Source organism: Cimex lectularius, unplaced genomic scaffold, assembly GCF_000648675.2.
Source record: "Cimex lectularius strain Harlan isolate CLEC.00 unplaced genomic scaffold, Clec_2.1 scaffold77, whole genome shotgun sequence".
In the NCBI taxonomy this organism is placed as follows: domain Eukaryota; kingdom Metazoa; phylum Arthropoda; class Insecta; order Hemiptera; family Cimicidae; genus Cimex; species Cimex lectularius.
Genome location: NW_019392836.1, coordinates 881,906 through 908,780, shown reverse-complemented (window position 1 = coordinate 908,780; position 26,875 = coordinate 881,906). Strand labels below are relative to the sequence as shown.

The window sequence follows — 26,875 nt, the reverse complement described above, 5'->3', positions numbered from 1 at the left end:
CAAAATTGGCGAATGTGAAAAATAGGACGATAGTAGGAAGCGCGTACTCTCTGATAAAGTCTGTTGCCGTTGGTAACTGAATTGCATCATCATCGGAGTGAGCCTGTGTTGGAGGGGATCGCCCCTATTCAGTAGCCTGAAGTCTCACAACCTTTACAGATGTCAACCAAGTCGCTTTGGGTCTTCGGCTACGGTTCCCTTCTTTGGGCGCCGGGCTTCGCCTTCACCGACCTCCTCCCTGGCAAAGTACGAGGCTATTCGAGGAAGTTCTGGCAGGGCAACACGACCCACAGGGGCACTCCTGAACAGGTAACACCTTTTTTTTCGTCCTCGTGGCTTCCATCCCAGGTGAACTCTCGTCATTAGAAACTTTTCCCTATTTAAAAAATCAAACTACCTTATCTACACACGATCTACTATCTATTTCCTCCATGATTTCATTTATAAACATTCTTATTATTAACTCTAAAAGATATAGAATTTTTTTTACATCCGATCTCTTCCTGTTTCAGTGCCCCAGATTCCTTTCTAATATTAAATCTATTGTTATTAACCTACTTATAACAGAGACCAATTTTTCTACTACTTATAATTATAGTACTATACTTACTAATTATAATTTATAGTAAAATCATAGCGAAAATATCAATCGGTTTCAGCAACAGAATATCATCATAGTCGGCATTTATATTTTATATTACCAAAGAATGTATTGCCTGACATATTTTTACAATCTATTTTTTATCCATATTGATTTGCTAATATCACCATTAAAACAAAAAAATGAATAATAGATAAAAAGAAAAATTAAGGATAACACGAACAAGGATAAACAGACTCATAATTTAGATATATTTAGAGGATTTTAAATTGTCATGTTAAATTGCCACTTGTGTATGTGCACGTCGTGTTTTTACTTGTGGGCGTTTATTCGTTTTGTGTGTATTTATTTTTGTTATTGTTTATTTTTGTCTTCCTGTTCGTTCTTATTGGGTTCATTCATTTTTTACTGTGCTCTACTGCTACTACTTTCCTGTTTTATACTGTTGTTTGACTATTGTATTTATTGGGTGTGAGTTTACTGTTTTATATTACTGAGTGTTTGTTTATTATCTACTTGTGTGTGTTAGTTTTCTTCTTTATGTGTGTGTGTGTGTGTGTGTGTTTTTATTTGTTTGGTTCTAGTTCTTGTTCATTCTTATTGTGTTAATTCATTTTCAATAATAATTCATTACAAATACGAAACTTATGAAAAAACACACAAGTATAAAACATATAACTCATAAACAAAGAAACATGCACAGAAGTATGATAGATAACAAGCAATCACGCCATCATACAAATAGAAAATAAACACAAGTACAAAAGAAATGAAAACACACAAGTAGAAAGCCAATAAATATGTACAGAATTACAAAAGAAATAACAACAGAAATAGGTATAAAAGAAGTAAACTACACACAAATTAAAAACAAATACACACAATTATAGTGGGCCAGTGAAACCACCTACAAGTAGGATATAAAACAAGTAAACACACTCAGGAAGAAAAAATTAAAGATACTCAAACACACAGCAGTAAAGAAGAAAAAGAAAGCAAATAAAATATCAAATACCTAGTCAAAAAATTAACAAAAAAGTACAAAACAAATGTAAAAGCCCACATAAATAAAAAGTAAATAAGCATACACAAATACTCTATTAAAGAAATAAACTCATTCAGTTTTTGTTCCTTTAGTCTAGATTTTTTCACTTCCCCTGTAGGTTCCTAAGGCCCAGGCTCATGAAGTGTTTTCTAACGCCCGTTGACGAACGAAAGTGAAATACGAAAGTTCAAAGTAGACCGGCACGTGGTGTCGCGCGCTTACGCCCCACGCGAGGAAGACCTTTAGGTCTTAAGGAGAAAGAGAAAAAAACTAGAAAGGAAGAGAGAAGATGAGTAGAGAAACACAGAGGAATAGAGATATATAGGTAGAAAAATTTTAAAAGAAAGACAGTTAGACAGACAGGTAGAGAGAGAGAGAGAGAGAGAGAGAGAGAGAGAGAGAGAGAGAGAGNGTGAGAGTGAGAGTGAGAGTGAGAGAGAGTCCGAGAGAGAGAGAGAGAGAGAGAGAGAGAGAGAGAGACAGACAGACAGACAGAGAGAGACGAAGGGAGGAGGAAAGAGAGAGAGAAAGGACGAAAAGAATCAAACACACACACACACACACACACACGTACGTACGTAGAAAATAAATAAGCAAATAAACGTCAGGCATAAAATTAACAATCGCGCGGGCGCAACGCACTTTTAATTTTTTTTTGTTACCGTTCATTTTGTTCTGCTTATCCTCGCCGTGCTAGACCGTGAGGCGCGTTTCGGCATTTCACCATCAACTGGGTGTTTGCCTGTCTATTAATATGTTAGAACAGCAGCTACTCTGTTGTCTACATTAAATTGTTGTTTACTAGAGTGGAGAAATAACCAATTAATTACACTCCTATCATAAAACTATTCATTTTAATCGCAAGGGAGGAAACCACAAGGCCATTTACGCTTTAGACGTTCTGTTTCGAGAATGGGATGCATTGTGTTTGACCTTTTGCGGTTCCAGTACAAATATGAGTTGAAGGTCTGTGTGAATAGTTCGGTTGGATACGACTGGAGCTTGGGCAATTGTTCGAAGGACTGGAGTGACTTGATACTTGGAGGGGTGATTGCGAAGAGTGAAGCTTGCAGGGATAGGAGAGAAGGTCCTGGCGGTTTCTGAAGACTACCGGATCTGGGTTTGCATACAAATACAATTCAAATTAAAATATATTCAAGTAGCAAATAAGTAAAGACACGCAAATACATACAAGAACCGACGAGAAATGCGTCAATACCGTTCAAACACGGCCCTCTCAATAAGAAGGAATGCAATATTTATGAGCGTCTCGCATTTCTAACTATCTAAACTTGAAGGAAATGCTTTCAACCTCTAAGGCCTTCGATCATAGCAAATATCTTCATACTTTCAAGCAATTTACCACATTTTTTCATCAATATTTAAACAAAGAGGTGAAACTGAAATAAAGTTAAATAAAATCAGGTGGGGATAACCTTATAATAAAATGTTTCAAGGTTATTTTTATAAACTAATTATAATTATATTTGTACTGAAAAAATAATAAAGAAAATAATCATTCTCGGCATATCGATCAGATCATTAAGAGTGTTTACTACTAATGACCTCCTTATTGAACTTGACCTAGGAAAGGACTTTCAAATAGTCATGAAATTTCACTTAGAATAGGACTTATATAAATAGAAACTTTACTCGTTTGAAATGTTGGGTCGTTGCCCTGTAATCGAATTTTCATTACCTACATCGAAATTGGTGCTAAAAAATAGGACGTTTTTAAGTTGAAAAAAGGCTTTGTTATGTGAAATTTTTAATTTTTTTATATGTTTATATTTTAACGATATCATTATATTTATTTCTTTTTGAAGAGCGCAATGGGGACGACGGTCGCCGCAACGGTTTAGTGTTGACCCGGCGCTCATCATTGTAAAGTAAAGGTCCCGGGTTCGAATCCAGCGGCTTTGTATTCGAACCCGAAATCCTTACAAATGGGCTTTTTTCCAAAACACCTGCTCCAAAGAGAGAGAGAGAGAGAGAGAGAGAGAGAGAGAGAGAGAGAGAGATCTGAGTTGTGTAGGTCTAGTGACCTACTCTCATTTAAAATATTTCCCCATTTTTTAATAATCTATGATATTATTATATCAAAACCATAATAAATTAAGAAAAATTGTGCTTTTATAAAAAACAAATTATAAATATTTTGTCAGGCTATAATTAGGAACTATCAATTAACCCATAACACTTCCGATTGTCGAAATTCCACTTGGTGAATAGCAAGATCCGTGGAACGTCGAACGATTCAGGTGAAGGGCGCTGAATACATAACCACCAGTAATTATTTATCAGGCAAAAACTCTCAACTTAATTTAGAAAATTATAGACAAGCGTGTCCGGGTCTGATTTGAAAAATTCCCAATTGATCATGATCTCCGTTTTGAGATTGGGCGAAAGAAAAAAAAAATGTGAACGGCGAAAAAACGCGGACCAGGATGATTCAACCATGACGCCCATCAGTGGACAATTTTGAATCAGATTCCGCAATGTTTACCGTTACGTGACTACCGCGAGAGAAACATACGGACGTGCACTGGTAAAAGAACTATCTGGCTAAAACATAGAAGGCGAGACATGACGTACAATGTGGCTCACAATTTTATACAAAATTTTTTTTAAGTCATATAAAATCTTCAGAAAGCAGACAAAATTTTTAATTCATTTATGACATTCAGGAAGTCAGAAATTGAATACTTATGGTCGACGATAGCGAGAGAAATATGCCGGCACCCAATGAAAACAAAGGAATTGATCAAAATACAGATCGTTCCGTCCCATTGCAGTCAAATGATTCCTTTGAAAAAATACTATATAAAAAGAAAGAACGCAACTGCGGGGAAAACATGCGGACATTTAATTAAAACAGCTAATTGTAAATGACACCCAGACCAACAATAGACCAAAACGACCAGATTTTATCTACCTCTGGAATAAAATATAATAAAATCTTTTCGAAAAACAAACAGGTTAGAATTATTTTAGAACCTATTTAAAAATGAGAAAATTAGTATCTAGAAGAAACATAAAACTTAGCACAATTAATGGTAGGTAGAAGCTCATGTTAATACAAAGAGATGCGAGGGAAACAGGCGGACACCCACCGGTCATAGTGAAACGTCAAAAAGCCCCTAGACAAAACACTCAAATAAAAAAAGGACTTTAGTTTTGTTTTCCAGCACCGAATTCTACAAAATTGTTGTCTTTATTAACAGGGGTACTCGATCTTAGAAGGATTTCGATCTTTCCAAGCACAGTAGTGAATTTTATGTGAGGATTTTTGAATAATAAACTGTGCACTTTTATTTATTTATTTTTGGCCTCAATCTCTGTAATGAACGTGTACGGTTTATTCGCCGAGAAAAAAGAATTTTCTATCTTTTAAAGTCAATGAGATGTCCGTAATTGTTATGGTTTTCGACATGTGATCTGGGACGTCCTGGCATAGGTAATTTCGTTTTTATGATTTCATTGTAAATAGAACAAAAAAAGTTTCTTGGCTGGCCAAAACCCTGAATAGTAGAAAATGAAAATTAAGAAAAATCCAATAGAAAGTAGAAAAATACCTGGCTGATCTGTCAGAACGAATGAAAATTTTAGTAAACAGGAGGAATATACAATCAGAAAAGGACGAAGGCCAAGAAGATAGATTTGAAATTGCACCTTTCAAACAAGACCTGACAGACCATAGAAATTTTGCATAAAAGTTAGTATAAATTTTGTAAAATTTTACATGTTATATTTTTAATTCAACTAAGAAGACTTTTGTCTGAAAAGAACAAAGAACGGAACAAGATGGATGAAGGAAAGATCAAAGGAAAAATGCCAAAGATAATCTGGCAAATTTGTTTTTTTCACATATATTTGTCATTAACAAAACAAAGAAAATCATACATAAATCACCAACAAGAGCTCAAAATAATTTCTAATAACTTATGACTTCTGAGTAATGAGTAACCTTACTTAGCACGTCAGCACATTTAGCATCTCGAAAGATATGTTTGTTCTTAAAACTTCCTTTGTTAAGGGGGTTTATATTCTAACAAAAATTATCTGATATTAAAAAATTATTGTAGTTGATGCAGGGTAACTGAAAGAATTTAAATCAAACCTTTCTATGTATGCTCATTTTAAAATATAATTTGTTTGAGATTAAATGTTAAGAAATCATCTACAACTTCGAGGGGAAGTTACAAAAGAAATTTTATCCGTCTTTAAGTTAAATATTGTGTTTTCTCAATATTCTCAATTGTGTTTTGTTAATTGTCCCATGCAGGTTTTGCCAAATCTAATAACAATAATAATGTTTCTGTTGTGTTTTTTTCCAGCCTGGAAGAGTCGCCACTTTGGTCGAAGACGAGAACGTGAGTGTTTTTCGTATTAGTCATTCCAGGTTGTTTGTAAAAATATTTTTGTTATTTTAAGGGCACAATAATTACCCAACTGTGTCGAAAATGATGGGTAAATGCGGTTTTATATATTTTCAACTTTCCGGCTTAACCCGGCTCATTAATGCCTTGAAACTTTTGTATTTTATTGGTAGAACCTTACATTTCTCAAATAAAGTTGGAAATGTTCTGTTTCTGTTTTATGATTGAATTCACACTTTTTTTAGTTTAATCAATTTTTAAAGCTCAAACTTCAATTAAGCTTTAATGAACCAGAATAAAAATTTTCCGGGACGAAATAGCGTGTTTGGTAGAGAGAATATAGCAGAAATGTATGGAAGTCAGTGTCTTGCTTCTCCCTGCTTATAACCTGCAGATTTTTTTCTTGTACGTCAAATAACACGCTCTATTAACTATAATGATGAAGAATTAAGAGGATTTGTCATTATAGCGAAGGTATGTTACATTTCTAATAAATTCGGTGATAAGATTCAGTCTAGCAAAAATTACAGTCCAGTTTTTCGAGAATTGGCATAAAAATTTATGACTTTTTAATTTTAAAAAGGTTTTGGACTGGAATAAACGTATGCACGTAGTCATAAACGATAAGTAACCGACGTAAGTTTAAAGGAAAGATGAGCCTGTAGCTTGCCTCTCCCTGCTTATATCCTGACTCGCAATCTTCTTCTTGTACGTCAGATGATGGGTTCTTTTAAAATAAAAAGAACGTACGATAAACCAAAGGAGTGTTATAATGTTAACACTTATAAATACTAACACTTAAAACTAATAAATGTTCAACAAATTCTGAAAGATATAATCCTATCCTGCAAAAATCCATAACTTTTTGTTTTTTCACGATTTGGCATGAAAATGTATTGACTGTATTGATACCCCTAAATAAAAATATGCACGTAATTGAAAGAAATAGGGTCTGCGTTTTGCCTGCGTAAAATCCGACGCGCCACATTTTTCTTATTTTAATTCAAATAATACGTCCTTTGATAACATCGAGGATGTGAAATAAAACAGTTTAGTCCTAAAAGCAAAAGAATGATAGATTTTCAACAAAATCCAAAACATGATCCAATATTGCGAAAATCCATAATTTACTGTATATATATTTTTTAATGCATATTAGTCTTTTTTATACATCGGAATAATAATGTGAACAGCGAAAAGAGAGCAGGGAATTCGAATAGAAATATGAACGTAGCAAAAAGAGTGTGGAATGGGGTATATGGTTTGTCTTTCCCTGCTTATAACCCTAATGCGGCATATTCTTCCGTCATTGTGTGACAAACGATGTACATGTCGCAAATGCTCTTTCGCATTAAGATCGTTAAGCTTATCATTGCCATCACGGTTCATTTATCATCATCATCATCATCATGATTACCGTGTCTAAATTAATCGAACTGTTTGGCTCCAAGTTCAAGGACTGTTTTTCGATCGAATCAGTGTGTTAGTTAGTAGCAAGGGCTAAATGAGCACCTCGCTCCTATATTTATTAATTAAAATAAATAAACATGTTGAGTTTAATCTTAAACAAATCTTAATTCCAGCATGATTGATTTAAATTCAATGAAATAAGCAATAAATATAAAATAATCACTCAAGTCTCAAAGAATAAAACAAAATATATAAACAAAAATTTCGAACTTTGGCTATCGGCATTATTTTCGTTAAGCTCACAACAGACATTAAGTATTTTAAAGATGCTAAATGATCAACATACAAAAACAAACGTTGGGACTTCATTTAATTGGACAAGTTTGACTCGAAGTTCAAAGCCTGTTCCATTCCGACCAAGCTCGGTGGAAAAAATGGAATCTTTATCAATGGAAAAAATTTTAAAGTGTATTCGGATGTCATCATTTTATTTACTAAAAGTAATAATATGAATCCATTTTATCTAATTTTATACTGTTTAAAGGTAAAGTTACAAACGAAATGTGGTGCTCGCTATTTACTGATGATTTCCTTCTTAGTTTGTAAATAATTGGTCTTTCTCCTGTTAGACTTTACTCCTCCTTTTCAAATTGGTCAGCGAAACAAATCAGACAATTATATATTTCAAGGAATGTAAAAGAAAGTTTAATAAAAAAATTACTATCGACGATCGCACAATCCCTCAGACACTCTCACGGTCTCTTTCTCCTTCCCACTCTCTCTTTTTCTCTTTCCACTTTCTTTCTTCTTCCTAACACGCTATCATTTCATCTATTATTCCCCTCTCTCCCTCATTTAGTCTCTCTCGCTCTCAACTTACTCTATGCCGCACCCTTTCTCCCTTCTCTCAGTCACTCTAACCCTTCCTTTCTCTCTGTTTCTTCTAACTTTCTTTTCTCTCTCATAGTCTCTTTCCCTCTCTTTTCCACTCTCACGATATCTTTCCCTTTCCCACTCTCTCTTTCCACTTTCTTTCTTCTCCCTAAGACGCTCCCTTTCCATCTATCACACTCCTTCTCTATTAAGCTCACTCTCATCTTTCTCTTTCCCTCTTTTCTCATTCTTTTTTAAAGTCTTGCTCTTTCTCATTTTTTCTTTCACTTTCTCCTTAAGTCCTGAAAGTCTTCTCAATGAAACTTTCTCCCTCTCTCTTTCTCTCAATCTCTCTCTCCCTCTCTATCTCTATCTCTCTATCCAACCATTTATCTATCTATTTACCTTCTTATATCTATCTTACTTCTCTCCTTTTATCTCTCTCTCTCTCATTCTCTCTCTCTCTCTCTCTCTCTCTCTCTCTCTCTCTCTCTCTATCTATCTATCTATCTATCTATCTATCTATCTATCTTACTTCTCTCTTTTTATCTTTCTCCTCTCTCTCTCTCTCTCTCTCTATCTATCTATCTATCTATCTATCTATCTATCTATCTATCTATCTATCTATCTCTATCTATCTCTATCTCTATCTATCTATCTATCTATCTATCTATCTATCTATCTATCTACCTGTCTATCTATCTATCTACCTATCTATCTATCTATCTATCTATCTATCTATCTATCTTACTTCTCTCCTTTTATCTTTCTCTCTATCTCTCTCATCTCTCTCTCTCTCTCTCTCTCTCTCTCTCTCTCTCTCTCTCTCTCTCTATCTATCTATCTATCTATCTATCTATCTATCTATCTATCTATCTATCTATCTATCTCTATCTATCTATCTATCAATCTATCTATATATATATATATATATATATATATATATATATCACTCTCACTTTCTCTCACAAACCACTCACTTACTCTCACTATCTATTTATCTCTCTTTTTCAGATAAAAGGTAATGGTTTAAACAAGACCATATGTTCTGTGTTTGTTTTTATGATTAATAATTGTGTGGAATGCAGTTTCTTCACGCTCGTTCAATGAGGAAAACAGGTTGAATGGAAAAAACCCAAAAATAAACGTTGGCAATGGCTAGCCAACTACGTATGATGCGGATCGTCTAGTTTGTCTTGAAGTTCAAGGACTGTTGTTGCTTTTCGGTCGGAAACCGCTCAGTTTGGCCCGTTTACCCGTTTCTACCTCCGCCGAGAGTTGGAGATCGTTCAACTCGCATTTTTGAATCGTTTATAATTAAACACAACTGCGTTTTCGGTCCGTCGGATCGTCTGGCCGTGGCTACAGTTGGAGACAAACGGCAGTCCTAAATTGCATTGTTCGAGAGGTATTATTAGGACTGTACGACTAAAAATAGTCATGAAAAAGAACAAAGAAGAAGACATCAGAACTATTTAAAAAGAGAGCCAAAAAAATTCATTACCTCACTTGCCCGCTTGCAAAATTGTCAAAAATGATCATTTATTCAAGAATCGAGGATGGTCTTAATTCAGTAATACAGAATAACCGGTCAAAAGGAAAATAACAGGAGGCAATTATTAAATATCATGTCAAATTGGATAATTTTACTCCTTTGAAGTTGGTATCCCGGATGGCGTTTCAGCCTGGATCTATGATCATCGCGGAAAATTTTAACTTCAAAACGACATTGCTAATTTATTAAAAAAAATTGCATGTCGATTTGTTTTTTACAATTGGCTAAAGATTAAGTGCATTGGCCTTCATTAATCAACCATTTCTAACAAGTCTATATTGAGTACGTCATAAATTTCTCAATTTGTCTTTCATTAGTCACTGTTTGAAAGTATTGAAATAAGCTTATACCGTGTCGACCCGTTTAAATCACAAGGTTAATAATTCAATAAAGATAAGAAGTATATTTTCCATGGTTGCGTCAAATATTTTCCGGATTTGATACCCAAATGTTTCCTAAATCATCTAAGATTAAAGAACTACTGAAATAAATATAAACAATAAATACCTCCATTGAACTTCTTTCAGTATACAGAATTTTAACACATTTCATTTTCATTATTAAAAATATGTAAGGACTTTTTGAAATACATCTTTCAACAGGCACTAACAGATCAAGGCTTTCGTCAAGCCAACTAAATATGAGAAAAATTTAAGTATGTAAAACAATTTTATAAAGAGATTCTCATTATACTAGGTTTTAAGAAGGCTGAGACTGAGTATACATCATCTATGTTGGATCACGTCTTTCCTTAAGGTCTACTCCTCCCCTCATAAGGATGCTCTCTCAGTTACGGTTTCGGCCGACTCGGTGGTACTTCAGGGATCCCACACATGCCCCATACTGTTTTTATTATCCATTCATGCTATCTCTGTCAGGTCTCTATGCTGTTTGATTTAATTATTTCTAATTCAGGTGATTGTACAATAGGTTTGCAAAATAGTGTCTTCGCTAATCATTTTAAGGTAAACTCAGGCATATATTGTGTTATAATTCGCTATTTTCCTAAAACTCTTGGCCAAATTACATACACTTACTCTATTAATGAGACAATAGTACTAGTGTCCAGGTCAGCGATTTGGGAGTGATCTTCAACATGTGCATTACATAAATATCACTATTAGAACTCTTAAAAGGTTAATATAAAAAAATATCTTTGTTATAAAAATTTTATACCAATCCCTCGAAAATCATAAAAATGGTGTACTGTTACGTTCCAGACAACACACTTTTCCCGATATTCTTTAGGGCGGGGTCGAACTCACACCATTCTCTCTAATAACATACTTTTACGCTCCAGATAAAACACACTCACCCCAGAGTTCTCGATATTCCTCAGGGTGGCGGGATCGAACTCACACCATTCTCACTAATAATTGACTTTTACGCTCCGGACGAAACACACTCTCCCGAGACTACACGATAATCCTAAGGGCGGGGTCGAACTCACTCCATTCTCTCTAATAACTTATTTTTACTCTCCAGACGTCGCACACTTACCCCAGAGCTCTCGATATTCCTCAGGGAGGGTCGAGATCATACCATTCTCGCTAATAATTTACTTTTACTCTCCAGACGTCGCACACTCACCCCAGAGTTCTCGATTTTCCTCAGGGCGGCGGGGTCGAACTCACACCATTCTCGCTAATAACTTTTTATAATTTATTTTTAATTAGAAAATGTTCAATAATTATTTCATGAACAGAGTCGACCTCAAATATTATGAGTTATACCAAATATTTAGGGAAAATATTATTACTAACTAAATCCAACTAGTGCTTCCGGGATATCGACAATGCATACTTTTAGAAAAATAGATCTTCATTTCTTCTTTCCCTCAAGCTTTAAATATTTAATTAAAATTCGAAAAATAGTTAGCGATTTTGAAAGGTAGACGATTATTAAAGCTAAATGTGTCACATAAAGGTGACCCGATGGTTTTTATGAGCCACCGTCAAGGAACTGAAAGGAAATCAGGTTCACCACGCTCCACCACTTGTTGTCATGTCGGTTTGTTCATTCATTCCTATCGGCAAAACAAATCTCCGTGCCGGTTTCTTTATTCAGTTTAGACGGGTAAACATTTAATCTGCAGTTATTTAGTTATATTTGCCAACGCTGACCAGCCTTGGAAAGTGAGGAGCCAGATAGGGACCGTTTTGGTGCGTTGCGTTTCGCCCTTCTTACTTTTATTTTATAATTTATATTCTCATTCAAAACTTGAGCGAATCTTTAAAAGGCAAATTTTGACCGGGTGAGTTTGGTTGACCGGACAACCTTACACAATTTCCCTTAATAACAAAAGTTAATTAATTTATTTTCAAGCTGTAAGAAATATTAATTTACACTTAAAACGAGGCTATTTCAGAAAAGAAATTCTTGAAATATGACACTCTGGCATACAAGATGCTTTCTCTCCTGGAATCTCTGAACCTGAATAAAAAGATTGAACATGACTAAATTTTCATTGGGTGTACCAAACAAATTTTAAAATTTGGAGCTCTAATTTTCCAATACAGCGCACAAGTTACGAACGGTACTTTATTGCTTACAAAACTACTTGCTACAACAAGGAAATTCACTTCCAATTTCATAATTAAATATGAATGCTATAACTGTAGTAACTTGTAATTTGTACAATTTTGTTTTATAATAAAAACGTTCATAAGTCCAACGTGCTAATCAAAAAGTCGAAAGTACAACCTTCCAAAGGTTAGATTATTCCTCTGTCCCATTACAATGCTAGGTGATTTACTTTTCAATAGCCATGACGAAAAAATTACTTCTTGTGGCTCGACAAAATGTCAGTAGACGTAGAAAAATCTGCAGAACAGATCAATTCGGTCTTTGCAAGTGTTTTTATTTCAAAGAACGGTTCGGAAGGTCACTGTACTGGCTCGAGTCGCTACTGATGGAGATAAGACCACTGATAAGAAACCCTAGGAGAAAAGGGGCATCACGTCCGGCAAAAACAGATAAGTTTGCATTGCTTGTCTGTAAAGTAGTAGCAACTTCCACACAGTATAACTAGTGATACCGTTTGTAGGTGTGTAAAAAGTGTGGTAAATGCAGTCAATACTCGATTATTTCACACAATTGTTGCATGGCCAGAAAAGGTCACCACAAATATAATTTTTTTTTCAATATGGCCCATTCTCCGTGTAAATAGATGTATTGATACGCCAGTTGAAAATGAACGGCACCTATTCAATAAATTGTATGTTTGTTGGGTTCCTTCTCTAACCGAACAGCTGACTTCACTTAAAAATGACATAACAGTTAATGATCCCTGTGTGGATTTACCGATACTTCTGAATATAAAACAAAGTTTTTGTTTGGAATAAAAATTAATACAATTAAACCTCATTTTCTGTTTAACAAATCTTTTAAAACAAGTTATTCTTCCTGAAAAGATTTTCTTCTCAACAAAACACTGGTCATTCACAAAATGAAAAACAAAAGTAACGTTACATGTAATAAAGAATTTTAAAAAATCATGAAAATGGTCCGACTCCAGCCAGCATAGCTCAGTTACTTGTATTAACTTAACTTAATTAAGGTGTTGTTTCTAGCCTCCCTTGCTGAAGTGTGCTGCCTCGTGGCCTGAAATTCCCTCACGGTATGGTGTTAGGCGTACTAGTAGGTAACAGTTTTTGAAGGGTATTCAGACAGGTTCAGACAAGTTTTGACAAGTTAAGAGTAATTAGGCATGAAATATGGTTGTTCTAGAGTCATGGCAAAGAGGTGCTTGTAGTTAGGCCCATATATTTCCATATATCTCTTGAACAGACTCCTATACATCAAGAGGTTATCCTCCATCACAAAAAACTAATGATACTACATTGGCTAAAGTATAATTCTGAATTGTATCAGAGATATTTCATATTTCGGGTTATTTCGACCTTTTACAACTTTTCCCCTTAATTCATAAAATACTAATCCTACCGTTAATGGTGATTACATGAATGGATATTACAAAGCCTATGAGATTCTTTAACTTATTGTAACTTTTAACTACTAACTTACTAACAACTTACTATACGTATAGTCTTTTGGGTTTGATGTTCCCATCTTTACTCATGGGTGTTGAGACCCATGAGGATGTTTAACGTCCGGACTTATCCCCGAGGGGACTTCTCAGACACCCTGTGTTCTCAAAGGGAACACCAGGAAGATTTTACATGCATTGACTTGTCACATCCCTTGGCTAGCGAGGTGATGCAGTTCAGAAGTGCCCTGAAAAAGGCACATCCCTACATGTGCCTTGAAAAAGGCAGTTTTGTGGTTTTTGGGCACAGCCTTTCAGCCGTGCCTTTCACCAAACACCGGAGAGATACAGAAGGCACTCTATTTCCGGCTCCGGTTGGCCTGACTGAGCATCGAGATCAATGAACGAGATCATTTAAATCAAAAGACGTGTGCTGTTTCAGAGAGTGCATCCTCATACTCATACTTGCCATGCCGTCCTTATCATTAATTTTGCCTTGTTAACAGTACAAGTATAGTTAAAGAGGGAAGAAAAAAATTAGGTCACTACATGAAGTATTTTTATTTTCTTTAACTTATTAACTTTAACTAAACTAATCAATTACAGTACAAAGAAACGGAGTCTCATCGCTGTTTCATTCTTTTGGCAAACGGCAGTTGAGCTCATAGTTTTGGCATTTTTTCTCCCATACGGGCCATCTATCGAACTCATAAGTATTGTAGATGTGGACTGCGCAGTTCACCGTCGCTTCAAGGCCTTCTACATCCGTCATGTCTGTCGGAAAAAACAACCATCTGTTAACATTAATTCTTTCAACGTATTTTCTCGACTTGTTATCTACCCGAGCATTCCATTGGGCAGAAACTTTGTGTACCGCACATTTCGTCCGATATCTACATGGATTAATTTAAAAAAAAATTAAAATTTTGTATAACGTATTAAGACTATTAATTTTACCTGGAAAGCACCGTAGTATGAATAGCCGAAAGGGAAGTAACTGACATATAAATGTGTCCTAAAGTTACTTGCATGTTCTGCTATGCAAACCCCTTAAACACAATATCAAAGCAAGGACATAATGAAACGACGTCATTAAACATTAAATAATGTAGACTTGTAGGTTTAAAAAATTTCCACGTAGAATATGTATGAGGAATTTGTAGGTTACCACACTTATCCTCGCATGATCGATATTTCGCCAAATTCAGTTTTGGGTCTGGGTAATTCGTTTAGAGTAAGCTTGTTAGATAATTCATTTGGATATGTATTCAATGTACAGACACATTAACAATGGGAAAATACCGAAACCCAGCGAGGATAGGTGATGATGATTATAACTGCCAAATTTCAGATTCATACAACTATCTCACTAATCTCACAATACATATTTTGGGAATGTTATGTTTTGTAATTGTATTGTTACGGATACGTCAAATAAATCGAGGAAATTTAGAAAAACTTACAATCAGATAAGTTTCCTGGCATATCGAACTTATTCAACTACTCCGCAAATGTACATTGTGAGTATTGTGTCGATTCCACTGTGGCCGCGAAAACGGAAAGAATAACAGTAACGCTTTTGAAAGAAACCCTGGAACAAATCAGATTAAAATTTGATCTTCTCTGACTAAAAATATCTACCTCACAGCTATACTTACAAGTCGTATGGATGAACCCACTTTAATCAAAATCGTGATAACCGGCTTCTTTTATACACAGTCTGTCTATAAAAAATAATGTGTTAACTGCATTCGAAGGGCGCAGTTGTGTTTTCATGTTTACTCTGGAGCAGATGTCGCCGAAACGAATTTGAATAGATTTTTTGTAATCCCAGCCTTAACTAGGTGTTATATTGTATTTAGGCGCTGTCAAATTCTTAATTAATAATCGAATTTTAATAGTAATTAAAAAACGCACTTTTTGTTTGTTTAAAAATCACAAATTTGGCTATTTTCTTCCAAAATTCCAGTTACATTACAGCTCAAAGATTTCAGGTGTTAAACTTGATATATATCTCGGTAGAAGACTAATTTTTTAGGAAGAAAAACCTTTCCGGAATGAATAAACTTGTTTTAAAAGATTTGTCTGGGAAAGAAGAAATAGACAAATGGGAGTTAATTTTATCAATTTTTATTGTAATCGTAACTTTGTTTTATATTCAGAACTTTCGATAAATCCAGACTATGTTAAATATTATACTAGCTATACAAAATTATAGTATTTTGTCAGATTTTTTAAAATACTTTATTTAGATTTTATACGATATACAGATGTATAAAAAAAGTCCAATACATGGATAACAAGCAATCCGTGTGTTGGAGACAACTAAAATGGGTTATAAAAGTGAAAACTTAATACTGCCTACTAGTATCCATTTTATATAGATACATACAATTATTCATTTTCATGTTTTTATTTTATTTATTTTTTTGGTTTCCTTGAAAAGCTCTCACCAATTGAACTGCTGAAACAGTTGATCCTTATATTGCCAGGCATCGCGATCGTAGTATGCAATGGCTCATTTCGTTCAAGGTTTGGACAAATACAACGCAGGAAAGGAGCACACTTAGTTAACATTAGATTTCCAGGGTATAAAATTAAGGCATATTACGACTTCTCGTGTAGAAATGTGTGGTGATTAGTGACCGTTAATCGACAATTATTCAGAAATCGTAGATCCGGCCTGGTATGATGTAGGTTTCAGAAAAACATTTTCTTTATCGTGCCAATGTTTCGATCTTTATTGAGATCATCTTCAGGGCTCAAAGTGTTTGTCTTCTGTGTAATTGTACCATTCTTGCGTGTCGTGTTGGGCACTCTCCAGGGTGGTGGGGTTTGACGAGCTCTGATTGGTTTAAAAAAGTGTCCCAGCTTACCCAATTTCTCTCTTCTACGGAAGAAATGTACATAATTTCTCAAAGTCCCGTTATCATCAGTGTAACAGATTTAATTTCTACATATTTGATTTGCCTTTACAAATGGAAGTCTGTTTCCGGGACACCGTGTATATGGGCATATGTGGCAGCTTGTGAATACATTGCGGCAGTTGGATCTGTTTTAAGAGATGCTAAAGCATGCATTTCTTTAGAACTTTCGTAATGTTTCCGTTGTCTTTCTTTGTTCTATTTTGGGCCACCACATATAGGTTGCATATGTGATCATGAGACTGACAAACGTAAATTAAGGACTTCGGATTTAGTTCCGACGTCGGGATGTCTATTGCGCGTTTAGTTTCGTGAGTTCTCTTGAGTTGCATTCATCGTTTAAAGTTGATCTCGAACTATTCCTTGGTATGCTTCTTTGGAATGCTTTATGCCTTAATTTTGTCTTAAGTTGACGCTTTAAGATTTATCTTATTTTTCCTTGTGGGTGACACAACTGTTGATCAGATTTTAACCACAAAAATAAATTATTTGATTATTACTTAGTAAACAAGAAAATTTAAAAATAATAACAAAGCCGTCAAAAGAAAATTTAGTTTTAATTAATTAATCTTTTTATGTAAGAATGTGTGGTGTTGTGACCCTTAGTTAATGATTATTGCGAAATCGTGAAATGCGGTCTGGTGTGACGTAGGTTTTGGAAAAACGTGTTCTTTATCGTGCCACCGTTTCGATCCTTATTGAGATCATCATTAACGTTTATAAATCCCATGCCCTCAAGATGATCCCAATAAAGTCGAAACGTTGGTTCGATAAAGAAAATGTTTTCCTAAAACCTACAACCGCATCTCACGATCTCTGAATAATCATTAATCATTTTTATGTAAGGTTTTGGTCGTGGGTTCGAATCTCGCTCGTGACACAAACTTTTTCATTTCAACCAAAACCTTACTACATAAAAAGATTAATTAATTGAAAGAAATGATTTGCTCAATAGACCATTCAATATAATGGATTTAATTTAAGTTAATCGACTCTATAGTTTAAATATAACCATAATATAACGGCCCATTGCTATTAAAATTGATATAACGTAATTTTTTTACTATCAGAAATTAGCTCCTCCAATCCTAAATCATTTTGTTTTTTCGATTATAATACGTGACCTCTGACTTGATAATTTTTTGTTTTATTAATAATTGTATTAACTAATCCTAGGCAATTATTATCTGTACATATAAAGATAATTGGATAGTAAAAAACGGTCACTACTATGCAACCTTTATTGTGAACTATTATTAATCTAGTAAGTAATTAATTATTTACTATGATCTTTTTTTCTATGTCAGCGATGGCAGCAAGTGATATTTTAATCGTATTAAAAATGACTCAATTAATTTCCTGCTACAGCGCAATTTTTAACATTACTGCCAAGATTTCATTTTCACAAGGGCGTATCGCTTTGTTTGGATAGCTCAGCAATATTCTTTCTACGATTTTAATAATTTACGGATTTGCAAATTTAGGAATTTGCGTAATACTACGATTTTACAAACGTCCTTGTGAATGAAAACAGTACAAAATCGTGAATTCGATCATTTTTTGTCTTTCTTGTTTATATGAATTTTTCTTAATAGAATAATCTCTTGTTGATTGTTTACTTCTTTGTTTACATTAACCAGTAAGAATATAGATCGTAATGATAAAAAATTGCTAGCATGAAGCCATTTTTGTATTTGGAAAGTAGAAAAATATTGACGTTTGTTTTATGTCAGGCTTCGCTGTGGTAGGAAAGAAACAGGATGGATGATGCCGAATTTCAGCTGATTTCAAGTTAAAAATGGCATCGTACTATTAGTGACAATTCGCCCTCTGAATACCAAAAACTCTCATAATTTATCACAACCTGAAGAGAACTCAGAACGATATAAGTTTTTATTTTATTGAGTTGGAATTATGAAGTTCTTCTGGGCTTTGATATTGTTCCAGATGCAATGGATGTTGCCACTGAGCTATTTCTTCAAAAACATGATTGATAACGAAATATTTTCAAGGCGAACTAGTCTATTTTTTCAACAGGAGCATATAGGATTATAGGGCGCATATAATTTGACATTGGAATAATTCTACAAAACGGAATAGGCAGCATCTCGCCTCGCCATGCTTATAACCCCATTGTAACGCATTTTCCAAATTTATTACGTACTGTGAAGGTGGAATATTTTAGTCAAAATCGAAATAAATCGAAGGACAATTATGTACATGAATTTTTTGACGCATAATTCGCCGACGCGGAAAGAGACAATGACCTTCCACACCTTGCTTATATATCCTTATTGTCACATTTTTCGCCTGAATCATAAATATTTTGAAAGATGTTTATTTTGCCTTAAATTGTGTCGAACACAAGAGCACGCTCATCTTTTTTGTTTGACGCACAATTTGCCGAAACGAAAAGAGGACAGCGGGTTGCCTCAGCCCACTTATAACCCTATTGTCACGCATGTGAGCCAGAATACAAGGTATGAAAGATGGTTTCTAACACCGTATCCGAACCAAGTTCAATACGTATATCTTTTGTAAATTACACACAATTTGCCAAAACGGAAAGAGACTACATGTTGCTTCTCCGTGTTTACTCTTAATTGTATATTTTAGCCAGAATCATAGCGAGTTTTGAAAGATAGTTATTTTGAACAAAGTCCCAAAAACCCAAGGACCATATCTTTCATATTTTATATTTGTCCCATAATTCAGCAAAGCGGAAAGAGTCAGCGGCACTCCTCTCCCTGTTTATATCCTTATTGTCATACATTTTCTCTAGATTCATTAGGAGCTTTTATTTATTATTGGATGGATTATTTTATTTTGTGTATGACTCATAATTCGTTGAAATTTTTGGCGAGGCAACGCACATCTTTAGTGTTTGATACACACATAATTCGCTCATCCTGAAAGAGACAGCGGTTTTTATTATCACACATTTTAAACAGAATCATTAGGGATTTTAAAAGATGGTTACTTCGGCTAAAATTGCATCGAACAAAAGGACAATAATGCACATATTTTCTATTTGACACATAATTGACAAAACAGAGAAAAAACGAGCAGAAAACGAAACCAAAAAAAAAAAAGGAGGCAGAGGCTTTTACTCTTATCCTCACATCTTTTATTCAGAATCAGTACTACTACTATTATTTTAAAAGGTGGTTTTTTGGACAAAATCGGATCAAATCCAAGAACAATTATGTACATCTTTTGATTCTGGCACATAATTCGACGAAACATAAAGATACATCGCCTGGCCTCACCATGCGGGTATAGTTGGCGCACCGTATAATGTTGTTTATGGTCAAATTGAACTTTAGGCTTGTTTCCTAATGCCCTGCCAGACTGTGAAGTTTATTTTAACTTATATCTTTGGTTTTTTATATTTTTTCACACTTATGAAAATATAAAAGAAAATAATTGATATGTTTTAGATTAATTTTTGTACAAGTGTTTTAAATCTTTATAAAAAGATAGTTCCTACTCGTAGTTGTTTTCATCGATCTGGATTTCAAGCTTATAGCTAGCTCATCATCAGGTTGAAGGAATTTACAATCAAGTCTCTCGACATGAATTTGTATGTTTTTTATTTATTAATTAGTACAAATAAAAATAAAAATAATACATTAATAATATATTTGTAAATTAATTACAAAATTAAATAATAATAAATTTAATTAACTCATATGTGATGTTTGTTGATGGACTTGCCGGTAATCTATGTGGAGTTTCAATCTTCGTGGAGGTCAGTAGATAGGTGAAGAAAGGAAAAGACTAATTGTTGGGTTCACCAAGCTTTCGGCAACTTATAGTGCCATCATCACCACAATCATATGGATTTTATTAGTGAGATGACTGTTTTCACCATGTTTAGTGTAATTTTCTGGCAATGTGCTTCATAACCTTAAACCCAAGACGTCCATACTATAGTTTTCCCATGTTAATCGTTTTCTGCACTCTTGGGGAAGCCCTGATGATGGCACTATAAGTTGCCGAAAGCTTGGTGAACCCATCAATTAGTCTTTTCCTTTCTTCACCTATCTACTGACCGCCATGAAGATGGAAACTCCACATTAATTAATATGGTTAATTTGTACGACTAATGTTATTTAGGTACATATTTAAAATAGGAGGTAAATCAAAATCTATTAAATAATTAATGCATTTATCTTCATGTTCGATTTTATTTTTTTTTTTAATTTCAAATTTCTCAAACCAATGTATTGTAATTCTCTCCCTTTATTAAAATTGTATAACACTTTTGTTTTTAAATTGAAATTGAAATTGTGTTTTGTTTCATTTCGATGATACTTAAATTCCGAAAATTATTCGATTGAGGCAATTATTCGTTAACTCTCGTTTTAATTTCTCTACCACTTTGTCCTATGTATTTAATATCGCAATCATTACAATTAAGTTGGTAACAACGCTTTTTGCCAAGTTGTCAACCTAGGTTTTAAGAGGATGCTTCTAAGTAAACAGGTACCTCCAAAAGCTACTCTAAACTCTACTAGTTTTCGTGGTCTGCTTGACCAATTAATATTTTTCAATTAATTAAGGATTTTAGTTAAGATAAAAAAAGTCAGTGTCACGAGCGGGATTAGAACCCACGATCTTCGGCTAGATACGCCGTTGCTCTACCACTTGAGCTATCGTGACCTCGATCCACTCTGACATTAACTTCCCATCTCAACCCCACCTTTTGAATTTTTCCTTCTTTTTGCCATTTTTCAAAAGTCGTGTAATCTATTTGATTCTCGGCAACAAATGAAATGGCCGCGGAGAACTTTAGTGAAGTATACTTCATTTTAACTTATTAAATTCACTAGTTTTCGTGGTCCGCTTGACCAACTAATATCTTTCAATTAATTATTCTCCGTGGCTATTTCATTTGTCGCCGAGAATCAAATAGATCACACATCATTTGAAATGTGACACTGACTTTTTTATCTCAACTAAAAACCTTAATTAATTGAAATACTCTAAACCTTCTTGTTTAAGAATTTTACCTACTTTCTCTGATAGTTCACCAATTTTTGGCAAACAACGGAGACCTAACGATTCAGTTTTGGTGGGGTGGCTGGATCGCGTTGGTGGGGGATTGGTGAGTTCACTTTTACAATTCACGTCCAGAGATGTGGTTGAAATTTCAACCTGATGATGAGCTATAAGCTTGAAATCGAGATCGAAAAAAAACACTAAATGTGAGTAGGAACTATCTTTTTACAAACATTGAACATCATTTCTGATAAGTTTTTTAACGTAAAAACTGGCATAGTGCATTTCAAAAAGTTTAAAACTTTACGTTATTTTAAAGGTACATGTCGTACCAATGGTCAATATTTTCAAATGCAATTTTCAGTGAAGTTTTTTCTGTATTTTGTACGCATTTCGGACTTAATAAATTGTCCATTTCTTTAAAAGGCAAGTGTTCATTTTTCATAAAGAAACCTCGCAAAATCATCCCTCCCATTTTCCGGTGATTATTCATTTCAAAGTAATAATTATATACTATTTATACACTCCGTGGTGGCGTATCGTATACATAGTTCGTCCTTGTTGAAGAGAGGGGTGTTATATACGTGACCAGCCTAAAAGATTGTTCTTCCATCAATTACCTGTACGTGCTCCATTACATCCTTTGACCTCGGTGATCCCATGGGATACAACTAATAGGGAGTCCTACTAATATTGTCCCGGAGAACCCTTTCCTTTACCTGGACAAATCAACAGGCCGTTTTTTTCATTCTTCAGTATCGCTCCTCGATGCTACCTACACCTGCTGAGAATATTAATTTCACGAGTGGGTGTAGTGCGCCCTCTAATCATTGGATTTTTTTTTACCAAACGTACTGTTTAATTTTTAACGTTTATTGGTAAAACTTTAGGTATATATTGACTTGTTAGTTTAATTTATTTAAAAAAATTCAAAGGCGTATATATAAAACTTAAAATATTACGGATCATATTTATCTGATGATCAAATGATTTTTAGCCAGTTCTGGAAAATGAAAAGTACTGGGTCTGGCACAGTTAAACGTTTCTTGCCCTCTCCTTATCCTCGAATTCTATTTAACTGACCAATGCTTCAGAAGCTGCGAGAACGAGTTATTTGAACAAGGCAAGCAGGAGTCCGACAAGGGAGCAGTCTGAGTGACATCGTGTTTATCATTTGTACTTTTGACTTAGCTATTCATCACAGAAGAATCATTCTACCACAATTTTGTATTCTAACCCGAACCCCAATCAAGCAACTTCCAATATTCAAGAACAACTTGACGTTATTATTATTACTAGTGCAACACTTGGGCATCGTGTTCGCACATTTTTTCTATTTTATGGAAAACATTGTATCATGGATTGTAATTTAACCCTGGGCTAACGCCCAATCTAACCTAACCTTTCCCCAAGAATATAATACAAAGTATGGCATTCTCCGAACTCGGTAATCAGGGTAGTTACTGAAAGATAAGGCCTATCGCCTGTTGGCAAGATCGCCCGGCGAATTTTCGACCTTAGTATCACCAAACAACATCGCATTCGCGTACGAAACGTATTGAATCATGGATATAAAACCAATCCCTACCTAACCCAACCATAACATAAATAGCCATTTCTAACCTAAACTAAAAGTAAAACGGAAACCCATGCCCACTGGGTAACACGAATGAAAATGGCGTATTCAGCCTAAAAACATATTGTTACTTATATGTTACACATGGAGGACAAAACTGATTGAGGAAAAATATACCAGTTGTATATTTATATTTTAAAACTTTCTTTTTCCTTAAGGTACATCAACAGCAAGGAACTACTAAACTTCCACTGAATTAGTGAATTTCCACACAAGTTTTAATAGACAACAGCTTAACAGAAGGCTTTGACAACTATTAAAACTTTAGGACCCAAATCAGTTTTGATTCTGGCAGAACTAAACTATACAAAACATTACTGCGACCACTTTGATTCATTAATCCATAATACAACACCTCAACATTCCTTTTGTCAACAACTGATCAGATCTTGCTTCTAAAGTCGTGCTAACCCCATTGCCCAAGCCTTCCCTTGACTCTCCTATTCCAAAACAGCCAAGACTGTTGTCTCGAGACATTCTCGTCCCTCATATGAAGTGCCAGATTGCCTAGTTACTTTTAGCACCTGATGCACTCCTGCCCAATGTGTGTATAATGGGAGAAAACATTCATATATTCAAACATAATATGAAATTTAATGAATGTGATCAGATGATAGTAAACACTTTTGTTTTTAGTATTCATTGGAGTGCAGTCGTGGATGCTATTCTTCTCTCGAAAAGAAGTGCTGCTCAGAAACCTTTCTCGATGTGGAATAGCATTTTCAACTGGTAATCAAGTCTGGCATAGGATATACTCTGGATGCTAGAAGCATCCTTCTCTCCTTTACATTTTCTAAAATGTGGCTGATTGGCACTTTACAGTTTGGGTTTAATCATTTTCTTCTCCAGAGCAGAAAGCCGATGCAGGAGTGCCACCGGATTGTGTGTTGGGTCCCTTGCTATGATCAGCACACACTGATGATATGCCTTCTGATTCTGACACCGCAATATTGTCATCAAATCCTGATTCTGATCGCTAATCGACACCTACAGATTCACATCTACTCCTTAGAGGTTCACAAAATGGCGCATCGAATTAACACCTCGAAATCTAAAAAGATAAACTTTACCCTCTGGCGAAACACTCTCACTATTACAATTTTAATCCTCTGCATAATGATAAAAATCTACATTGAATTTATTGGTTGGTTCAAATGGGGGGGGTTCAAATAATCTTCCAAGCTGAAATGAAGGTTAGACAATTGTTTTATTAAACAATTTACGAGGTATAGTTATAAAAAAATTTACCAACATCTGTCATACTTCAAACCACACATCCTGCTACTTTCCTCCCAGTATCTTCCTGACAATATTCCTAGACCCATCAAGTAATCAATCTTTATTAATAGTCATACATTATATTTCCTTCGTTAATAGACAAACTTTCCTAAATTTTCAAATGAAGTCAAATATCCTAAGTTTTTCCCCCCAATCGAACTGAAGAATGGTACTGCCAGGGAAATGGAACATCTGTCGTCTCGGTAGAAACGAAGCTCCTACAAAACAACAAAAACCCGTTAAAATAAATTCAAACTATAAAAAAATTAATTAGATATTCAACAAAAGTTTAAACCAGACCCCCGAATCATTTTTCCCTTGATTGATATTGTTTTACATATAATAAAGTTGTGAAAGATGAGTTTGCAGAGTTTGTTCATTTAATCTGTTTGTATGTCTATAATTAATTAAGTTAATGACGGTTATAGATTTTTTTAAATAATAATATTCTTTTTTTATCCTGTACATGAACTATGCACAGTGGAGGTTTGATGATTTGTCTAAGGGTTTTCTTTCGAAAGTTTGGATGCTTTGGATGTTGCATGGCAAAACCCCACATTTTCACTCCCTATGTCCAAATTGTTCGCAGTAAAATCTTGTTAAGGTTAGATCAGATTTGACAGACCAAACAGATTTGGGTCTTAAAAGTATTGGTAGTTGTCGAAGTTTTCTGTTCTTTGTTAAGTCTTTTGTGGGGAGTCCACACCAGTCTTCTGTCTAGGTATTATTTTAATTATTTGACTTAAATGGAAATCAGTTATTTTTTAGTTGTGGATGTAGAGTAGCGGGCAAGACTGTTTTTTTTCAATATGAACCTACACTGAGTATATTATTCTTCATTCAGTCTTGTCCTCCACTTTTTGCACCAATCTACGATAAACTCAAGGTGTTCTTGGATACTGAAGGTATTCGAGGATAGGATTCGAGTTAGAGGAGAAAATTTGCGAGGTAGGTCAGCGATATAAATGATAAAAAGGATGGGAGCAAGAATGCTCCCTTGTGGGACGCCGACTTGTATTTTACCGACTTCAGAAAACAAGTTGCCAGTCCTAGTTTATCTTACGGATGAGAGCAGATGTCCCTCAGGGAGGCATTCTTTGCCCATTTCTTTTTACAATATACAATTCACAATATACACTATACGCACATTGACATTTCGACCATACAACAAATCTGAAGTAAAGACATGGTTTACAAAATCAAAAATGAAAACCTAGTAATAAAGCCTTGATAAATTTTACATTGAGTTAATCTATCTGAACTCCAGTAACATCACTTCCACTGATCCTTTGCGTTTTCTTGGACTTTTCGTGGACAAACATCTGATTAGGATTCATCACATAAGGCTGAAAATACAAGAAACAACCAAAAAGACTTGATTAGTTCCTTACAAGAAGTGATTTTTAACATCAGTCGTTCGTTTTTTTAACATAATCTGGATTTTTTATTGTTGCTTTATTTAAATTCCATTACAACTAAGCATTTTGTTCGTTTTTCAGGCGGAAGTATGGGGTGTAGCGTATGAAGTGAAGGATTCAGATGCGATTCCATATTTGAACGAGAGGGAAGTGAAGTTAGGCGGGTACAGAACGGCTTTCAGCTGGTTCCACCCCGAAGAAGGAGAGCCGTTCCTCGTCCTTCTTTACATGGCCACACCAGATAGTTCGAATTGGCTAGGCAGTGCGTCCGATTACGAAATCGCCCAAGACATCCTCCACTCCTCCGGGCCGAGTGGTCACAACGTCGAATACCTACTTAGGTAAGTAGTAAGAAAGTAGCCTTGTTTCACTATAAATTATACGTTTTTTGTTGTTTTCTTCAGACTGGCGGAGTTCGTCCGCAACCAGGCGCCCGACGTCGAAGACCCTCATCTCTTCGGCTTAGAGTCAATCGTCCGGATGGAAATACGAGAACGCGGCCTCCCCCTCGAGACTTTAATGGGGCCTGCCAAGCCCCTGCCGAGTCCAGTCGCCCCAGAAGACCTGGAGAACGACGCCTTTCCACCCATCAAATTCGTCTCGACGATCAAGATGAAAAAGCTGCGCTGCCTCTCAATCTGAACTGCTACGAAACGTATTCACAACTAGTCACTAAACAAAATCCTGATGCACTATGTAAATTTTATTTATATAATTTTTTATTAATGTACATTCCTCATAATTAAACCATTATTGTTTTGACA

The 26,875-nt window shown here is 34.9% G+C and overlaps 2 protein-coding genes across 3 annotated transcripts; one reads left to right on the top strand and one right to left on the bottom strand.

Moving 5' to 3' along the window:
- Positions 1-26,875, top strand: LOC106669593 (putative glutathione-specific gamma-glutamylcyclotransferase 2). 2 transcript variants are annotated; one of them, XM_014399171.2, is made up of 4 exons: positions 7-309; positions 5,984-6,019; positions 26,193-26,452; positions 26,516-26,875. In XM_014399171.2, exons 1-4 carry the CDS (start codon positions 160-162, stop codon positions 26,751-26,753), a joined length of 684 nt encoding a protein of 227 aa, XP_014254657.1. In that variant the 5' UTR covers positions 7-159; the 3' UTR covers positions 26,754-26,875. The 2 variants fall into 2 exon arrangements, with proteins under 2 accessions (XP_014254658.1, XP_014254657.1); XM_014399172.2 differs by lacking the exon at positions 5,984-6,019 and having other exon boundaries at positions 1-309.
- Positions 14,411-15,646, bottom strand: LOC112127513 (lysozyme C, milk isozyme-like). The gene is made up of 4 exons (XM_024228596.1): positions 15,315-15,646; positions 14,809-14,900; positions 14,693-14,744; positions 14,411-14,625 (listed from the first exon to the last, which is right to left on the bottom strand). Exons 1-4 carry the CDS (start codon positions 15,334-15,336, stop codon positions 14,486-14,488), a joined length of 306 nt encoding a protein of 101 aa, XP_024084364.1. The 5' UTR covers positions 15,337-15,646; the 3' UTR covers positions 14,411-14,485.

Coding starts and splice junctions, on each gene's coding strand:
- LOC106669593 (XM_014399171.2), top strand. CDS start 160: ATGTCAACCAAGTCGCTTTGGGTCTTCGGCTACGGTTCCCTTCTTTGG. Junction 310..5,983: donor ACAGGGGCACTCCTGAACAG/GTAACACCTTTT, acceptor GTTTTTTTCCAG/CCTGGAAGAGTCGCCACTTT. Junction 6,020..26,192: donor CTTTGGTCGAAGACGAGAAC/GTGAGTGTTTTT, acceptor TTCGTTTTTCAG/GCGGAAGTATGGGGTGTAGC.
- LOC112127513 (XM_024228596.1), bottom strand. CDS start 15,336: ATGCCAGGAAACTTATCTGATT. Junction 14,901..15,314: donor GCCAGGAAACTTATCTGATT/GTAAGTTTTTCT, acceptor ATTGTGTTTAAG/GGGTTTGCATAGCAGAACAT. Junction 14,626..14,692: donor CTGCCCAATGGAATGCTCGG/GTAGATAACAAG, acceptor TTTTTCCGACAG/ACATGACGGATGTAGAAGGC.